Genomic DNA, 8,320 nt, shown 5'->3' on the forward strand with positions numbered 1-8,320 from the left:
GGCTCCTTTTGAGCTTTATAACTGCGCCTAAGGTAATGGGATAGCAGCTTTCACCACGAAGAAATCGAAATTCTTTCCGAGCAGGTCTCAAGAGCAGGGATCCTCCAGGAACAAGAGGACAGGTGTGAGCTGGATCAGTAGTTCTCAACCTTTTTAGATTCAAGGCACCCTCCATAACCTTTGTGAATTGAGCCAAGAACTATTTCAAGAGCTATTTCTTATAAAGCTTACCTCCGTACAGAGCAGCCTGGAGGGGGATTAGCCTGAGCCTGCATTGTTATCTCCTCACTTCGTGGTACCCTTCAAAGGATCCTGCAGCAGCCCAGGGCACCCTGACTGAGGATCACTGTCATAGACAGAAGCTGTATTAAGATCTCTTAAATATGCTGAGGTACTGCTGTTCTAACTACTCAAAAGGCACGAGAGAGCATTTGTGTAGGGTGAAAGTTTTGCTGTAAGAAACAATGTTTTCTGGAAACTATGTTTTTTTCTGCAAAAGTTTCAATCAATTTATTCAAATAATTCAAACCAGACCCATAATTGCGAGGAATTCCTCAGCAAACTCTGCAATACAACCAAAGGCAGAGCCTTGGAGCAGAAAGCACATTGGGCCCCCTGACTCCAGTACCCAGGAGAGAAACCAGAACAAAGAAAACAGTGGACTGATAATATTTTTTGTTAAATATTATATCTCTCTCTATATATATATTAATAAAAAGTGCAAAGAATAGACTTTCATGTTTAAATTGTATTTAAAAAAAAAAAAGGGGAAAAAAAAAAAATCAAAAGTTCCAGTAGCTGCAGGAGACAAAAGCTTGGAAACAGGAAGCCGTGAAATGACCAACTTGCTCTTCAGCACTGCAGTGGAGTGCCTACAAAACAACCAAAACACTCTAATGAGGGTAGTGCGTATGCCAGGAAAACATAATACAGCCTTCTGGGATGCTCTCAGTGAACAGTATGCATTTTTCAAATCTGTACGTGAACAAGACCAAATCATCTCAGTTACAAGCAGAAATGGCAACCGATGGAAACAATTTCCCGCTTATGATCCACGCTCAGAATCCTTCGGGTCCAGCCTACAGCGCGCGAAAGGAAACTATTCATGCTACAAGCAAAAGGAATCATCAAAGCACAGTGCCTCAGTAGTTCCTCAGGCTGCTGTAGACTAGGCCTAAGTGTCCATCCAAGGTATGCATGAATGTAACTCCCATTAAGGTTAATAGCAATCATCAACACACATACGCAGGCAGAGGAAAAAACCCCAAACCTTTGTACCAACTGCAAATACTCAGAACATCTCTTTTTCAAGCAATCCAGCTGTAGCATCTCATCAAATCATGGACATTCAAGACAGACAAATCAAAAAGCACAACGGTGCAACATTTAACTTCAATATACATAGCTGTGCAATGATTTGGTATATAGTTTTCACCTAGTTCCTTGTAACTAGGCCGTTAGAAGAGCCACTGCTATGTAAAAGTACCCATGGCTGACATATATGCATGAGGTAGCAACAACAACAAAACAACTGCTGACAAAAAAAGTAATAGTTGATTAGAGGGATGGGGAGAAGGCAGCAACTGGCAAGTAAAACAACCAAAGGAAACAAACAAACAAAAAAAAAAATCAAAGAACTGAAGACCCTTTAATGAATCGGGAATGTCTACAAACCCAGGACATGTCAGCATGATGAAGTCTTGGCTGACAGCTAGAATTAGATGACACCTGCAAGTTCGTTCCTTTATAGCTTTGTTGCTTCCAAAACTCTGTGAAAATAGTTTCGCTCAAAGAGTCCCATTTTCAGTGGGAACATTTTTCCAATGGGCACTAAAATGCTGAGCATCTTGAAGTTTGCATGTCTCTACCGAGTTTTCAAAGGCTGAGTGTCTGGATACATAAACCATTCCCTTTTTGGTGAGGCTTTGCTTTCGCAGCTGATATCAACTGATACCATTTTTCTTAATACAAAACGCATATTCTGCTGCACAGAATGCAAACGGTTCTATAATACTGGCCAGAAACAGCCTTTGCCTCTGTGTAGTAGTGAGACCGCAGTTTGTGCTGTGTCTTTTACAGTTCTGGATGGACCACTGATCCTGTTATATGCGAGTGCTCAGTTTCAGCTCTCTGTGCAGTGTGCTAACCTTTTACGTTAAAATCTCTTCTCTTCCTTTGCTCTTTTCCCCATACTTACCAGATCCATCACAAAAAAAAGTTATGTTTTGGGGCCAAAACGGTGACCGGACCAATTCCATTTCCAGATCATCGAAAAGCTTCTCATAGGGAAACAAACTTACACGCACATACTTGGGTCTTCTTTAATATCCCATTGAACACTTTAATTGATTGTTTATTTCCTTCTCTGAAACTGAGTTATTTCGTTGTGCTGAATGAGTTGGTCGGTAATTACAGCGTCTCATTAATACCAGTTACAATGCCATAAATATACCCACAAAGGCAATTACTGTTCTATAGAATTAGATCAGGTGTTCCTTCATATCTGCATCAGTCACATAACCTGGATAAATCTCGTGACCGATGGGTACCATATTTGCACAATAGGTCAACAGGAGAAATAGGCTTCTTCTAATATTAAAACAATCATATCTTCATAAAACTTTGTTTTATAATAAAATATCTTATTAAACACAACTTCTCCTATGTTTACGTATGTATATATCATACATAAGTGTTGGCTTGGCGTTCCATTGCAGGGCAGCAAGCACTTTCACTACCCAAATGGACAGAAAATACATCCTCAGTTAAACTACAGCTTATAAAACACACTCTGCACCAAGAGTGATCTCAACTTATATTACACTGTCAGTGTCTGACTGTTCTTTAGTCTTAACAGATCAAGTCAGGTAATGTCAACTCCATTTTACACATGCAAACCTTGGTCTATTTTATATTGCTCATCTCTATGAAGCCAGGAGATAAAATATTTTGGCAGGAGAAGACCAGGCACAATTAATTAACCTATTTCTACATTTACTCTAGCTATGGAACCACTTTTGTCTGAACAGTTCCAACATCCTGAACCTGAAGGGCATGAGATTATATTTCGTCCCCCTGCAATCCAGGTAAAATATGAAGAGAAATACAGATCTCCAAGAATATAAAGGAGTTCAGTGACTCGGACAAAAGCATCACGGGAAAGAAAGTGCACGTGGAGGTGGGGGATGTTAAGTAACTAAGGTCAAAAGTTCATACGTAACTAGAGCCTGACTACCGTGCTTGAGAAACATTAAAGAAATGCACTTGCTTAAAACTAAGCAATTCCAATGTCTTCAGCTTGTCAATGTGATAGAGGAACAAGGAAGGGCCCTGTAAGGGAAACAGCTGTCTGATTTACAAGAGAGACGCACAAAAGGAATGAGGATTTCATAACAGGACTGGAAGGATGGGACCTGGCTCCGAAGGGAAAAAGGGGCCTATTTAAGAGCAGTGCACAATGCTTACGGGGGACGAGGGGGGGAGCCAATGCAGAATATTGGGAATCAGCTTTACGGTGGTTGCGAGTCCCCTTCTTCATCTACTCGCCTTCTGTAAGATGATCCAGGTGAGAGTGTTCCCTCATTACCTATCCTAAAGAGGGAGCCTACATTAAAGGGAGGGAGGATTTTGCTAGGTTCTGGAACAACAGCAAGGAGCAAGAAGACTTCAAGTTTATAGGACAGCTCAGCCTTTCTGCCCTCAATGCTAATCAAAATGCAAAGTGCTTATCAGTGGACTTCCAGCGGCCAACAGGAAAAGGATATTCCAAAGGTTTAGGTATTCGGGGCATACTCAAATACCTCAATTTAGTATCCTCTTCAGCCTCCTGCTGTGCTGTTAATCTGGATTCCAGCCTGATGCAAAGCTCAGCCGAAAACCTCCACAGCTTTCTGCAGGTCACTTATCAACATGTTTGCTCAAAGCCCTCTGAACTCCGGACTTTCAGTAGCATCCATGGCGTCACGCACCGACACAGGATGCCGGAGGACCAGTGAAACTAAACAGCTTACAGGAGATCAGCGTCAAACCCACCGATCTGGGCAAGTGAACTCTGCGTATCAAATTTTTAGGTGCGACTCTCCCCCTTGCATCTCATTTATTTATGCAAACTTGGTGGAGTTTGGGATGCCCTGAATACCTCTAAGCTCTGAATCAGGCTTCAACTGCTTAAAATTCTTTCACTAAATTCAACAGGAAAAAAGAACAACAAACAAAGTTAAGCAACATCATCTAGCCGGATAAATAGCAATTAATTCAGCTCCTCCTAGCCAGAGGCAGACAGCAGGGTGGACAAGTGCCTTACTAAATCTTTAAACAAATGGAAAAGATCACCAAATTCAACAGCGAACCCCAGCTCCCCCGATTAAAGGACCCTAACACCCTTCTTAGCTCAAACAGCTGACCATCGATGCCATATTCACGAGTGTACCGGAGCAGCGATGAGAACATCAAGTTATCACACGTTCCAAAATGAACACACACTGATGTCAGCTTTCTCCTCCGTATTAAACAGTGGCATGGGTCTTGCAGATCTGGTCTCACTACCTGGGCTAAGAAGTTACCTGGTATAAAAAGAAAACCAAATCAAGCCTCAGTCAACAAGCTTGCAAAAAGTCCCTAGTACGTGCGTGTGTGTGTGCATGTATGTGTGCGTGTGTGCACAAAGCCAGAACAGGCTATTTAGTTTTGGTCTCCACGTAAATTTTATCTCCATCCCGAATGCCGTACGAATGTAGTGCTCGCGAGTTATATTTCATCTCCTCAGGACCAAAGGGAGCTTCGTGATCAAAGTAGTAGAGCAACATGTTGCTTGTTGACAACTGCACAACAGTTTTCAATTGTTTCTTTAATTCAGCCACTGTTTGGTCCAGGCGGATGGACACCTCCTCCACCTGTTCTTTGAAGTGAACTTCCACCTTCGCACTGCTCCGGGGTCGGAGATCCACTACTGCCAAGGGTTCTAGCTTCCCGTATTTTGTGACCAGCTCATGATACCTACAAAAATAAAACAAACGCAAGGTTGCATCATAACTGCTCGCATCACTGGCTTGCTGCTTGCAACCTAGCTGATGCTGACAGTGTCCCTTTGACTTCAAGGGTCCAGCAAATAGATGGCAAGGCCTAAGCTGAACCACATGAGGCAGCTGTGGTAAACCATTTTACAGATGGAATAATGGAGGCTGTGAGGGGTTACGCGATTTTTCCATGCCACATGCTGATTCAGCACAAGCCAAAAACAGAACTCAACATAGCTGAACTGTAAGTCACCTCTCTCTCTCGTTAACAACTAAACCACATGCCCCTCTCCAGTAAGTAAAAATCAAGTTTAGCACTTAAGTTTTCACCTCAAGTTAGTTAATAAGGATCACCCTCCTACAGACAAAGAAAAGAGTTTTGCTGGAATTTAGTACTAACAACATACCTCCACTTATATCCTTGCACCATGCAGCAACCACCAGTTACATCTACTATTACATTTGCAACCAAGGTTTGTTAAATCTTGGAGTCTTTAGAGGGGGCCACATTATATTTCATTTATACATGGTAACAGTCACCTCCAGAGGAAGTCATTCAACATAAGGAGACTTTCACAAGGGATAAATCTAGACCATGATGTTTCGAGTTTTCAGGGCAGAGGAGAAGGGGAAGGAAAAAAAGAGTTCACTTAATCTTAACTCGCTCCATGCCCAAAGCCCCACAGGAAAACAGACAACAGACTGAACCTGTCCCTAGGTAGAAAATCCTGTTTAAGAAGGAATCGTTGACATTTCAAGATGCGCACAGGGCATCCAGAGACACTCAGAAAAATACTCCTTTCTGACTGGGAAGCTAAGAAAAACAGTACTGCTATGATAAGATTTCTAGAAATAGGAAAATATTTACCTGGATTTGGAGGGAGAATACTGTTATTATATTATAATTAAATTACCTACCAAAATACCTGGCTAAAGGAACATCCAAATTTAATCCTATTCAAGGCACTTTGGTCAAGATTTCTAATTTTGGGCCACCCAACCTGACTATCAGGGCATCTGCCAGGAGGCCGATTTGACCTAAAGCATAAGACACTTTCAAAACCAACAAGGGGAGTAATGAATCGCTGAGATGCCCCTTCATGCTTGGCACATGAACTGAATTCAGTCTCACAAGAACAGGGACAGCCTTCACAAAACTAGCCCGACCAGAGGAGGGCACAGAGAGGTTTAGAGGTCCTCGGGGGGTAATGCAGTTGCTAAGACTTATCTACATGGGAAAACCGATCAGAACCACAGGAACGAGGGACGAGAAGCACTGTGAATTCCTACATGGGCACTATTTTCAGCATACAAGTGACTTTATTCCAAGGTAACCATTCACTTCTATTCTTCTATAAGAACAGAGCAGGAGATTTATACTGCTATCTACAGCCCTGTCTGGCAATCTCCCTTTGTAGGCAAGTCCTTCAGGGCCAGCTAGAGAGAGGTTCCTTGGAAGAAGCATGTCTCTCCTCTTTACCACCCCCTTCCTCCCAGACGATATCTCTTCAATCAGGAAAGGGAAGGTAGCATCTCTCCTGCCTGGCTGGGAAAGTGGCAAAAAGTCAACACAAAGTACAAGGTAATTGAAATGACAATGCCAGAGAGCAGCAGAGAGGAGGTAACATTTCAGAGTCTCTCCACTGTGCACCGCACAGAAAGCTCTTTTTGTTTTCCATCCGACTCCAAGCTTAATGTGATCAGTGCTGTGTCACTGCCCCTGTCAGGGGATGATGGAGCCTGGCAATACGGAGGACCCCGGGGACTCATGTTAAATGTAGGAACGTTCCTCCACAACAGCGGGGCCTCTGTCTGCTCCGAGTATGAGGTAACGGCCGCAGCACACTAGGATTTCCCTAGCGTCCCAGACAAAATGAGCTTTCATCGGGGCAGAGTGTCCAAATACAGGCTGCTGTCCTGGTCTCACAATAAACAGGGAGATAAAAATCAGGCCTATTTAGAAAACCATTAGCTCGGAGAAGAGACAACACATTCCTCATATGTGACAAACCGGGCTATCACCTGCTGGTAAATTAGCATTAACCGAGCCGACACCAAAAACGAGGATTTCCCCAGTGCACTGTCCAGTGCCTCCAGTGGGACATGCCACCAGCATCAATTCCGGGGGGGGGCTGGGCTGGGCTGGGCTGGGCGGAGGGGGACTGAGGACACGCTTCTGCTGGAATCGGCAGAGGTGGCACCGGCTCCCGACACGCTGCCGCCCTCCACCGTTTCTCTCTTACAGCCCAGCAGGGGTTGACAGGCTGCACGCGGCTGGGATGCAGCGAGCTTCTATCACAATGGGGCAGGCTTAACGTTATCCTCCCTCCCTGCAAACAGAGATTCCTGTTGGGCTGCAGGTGAAGAGCAGGGACATGCAGTGGGACCAGGAAAGAGAAGGAAACAAGGGTTTCAAGTGAAGGAGGTGGAGAACAAGAAGGGAAGCATGCTAAGCATGAGCCTGCTAACATTATCAAAATGCATGCATGCGGTGTGCCGTGGGAAATGATCCCGACTCCTCTTCCTTGGGAAGAGAGGCAGAAACCCCTCGCGCTCCTTTCCTTGTACAGCATTCAGATTCTGCAGTGCAAGCTAGGAAATGAAACAACTGCATTCCCTCAAATCAATAAAGACTAACATACACGACTCATTTGGTTCTTTGATAGCTAGGTAATAGGCACCTCAGAGATTTACATAATCACTTTTCACAACTTGACAGACCCTGATTGCCAGGAAAGCAGATTCTAAAGGAATGAACAGGTCTAAAAATATCTCTAATGTTCTATGTATAAACAGTGGGCCAGACAAGCATAGAGCTGATTAAAAACCCATGGACAAGAGGGCATCACTCAAGAAGTCAGCCAATATATTGGATTGTACAAATCAGCACTCAGATTTACCCCTATGCCTTGGAAAGATGGAAATTAGACTGCACATTTTGCTCCTTTTCCAAGTGCTTCAGCATGTAGTGTGCAAACAGCTACCATGCAACCAGACTAATTTAGACCTTAGAGACAGCACACTTCTTTTTGTTCATTAACATGACATGCCTCACGGTTCAGAGAGTGGTCCAGACAGCATCATTTCCGTTAGCAAATCCTTCATGTCCAGGAAGGTCCTGCTCATCTGCTTTTGGAAGGCACGTGAGCAATGCAGTCTATGTCCCTGCCAGTCAATGAGGTGCACTTGTCCATGATCTGATTCTTACTCTGAACAGACTTCAAAAGACAGGTCTGAGAGGAGATACCATACAATAGTATCATAGTATCATAGTAGCTAGAGTCGGAAGGGACCTAGGTAGATCA

General features: G+C 43.7%; 1 protein-coding gene across 2 annotated transcripts in view; it reads right to left on the reverse strand.

Annotated features, from left to right (window-relative positions):
- Positions 1-1,629: 1,629 nt before the first annotated feature.
- Positions 1,630-8,320, reverse strand: part of TBCEL (tubulin folding cofactor E like) — a 28,468-nt gene continuing 21,777 nt past the window's right edge. For both annotated transcript variants that reach the window (XM_019547059.1, XM_019547058.1), the window contains one exon: positions 1,630-4,995. In XM_019547059.1, coding sequence (XP_019402604.1) covers positions 4,677-4,995 — 319 coding nt within the window. In that variant the 3' untranslated portion in view covers positions 1,630-4,676. The remainder of the gene's footprint in view (positions 4,996-8,320) is intronic.

The sequence above is a fragment of the Crocodylus porosus genome, unplaced genomic scaffold (genome assembly GCF_001723895.1).
Source record: "Crocodylus porosus isolate Cpor-Errol unplaced genomic scaffold, CroPor_comp1, whole genome shotgun sequence".
NCBI lineage: Eukaryota > Metazoa > Chordata > Crocodylia > Crocodylidae > Crocodylus > Crocodylus porosus.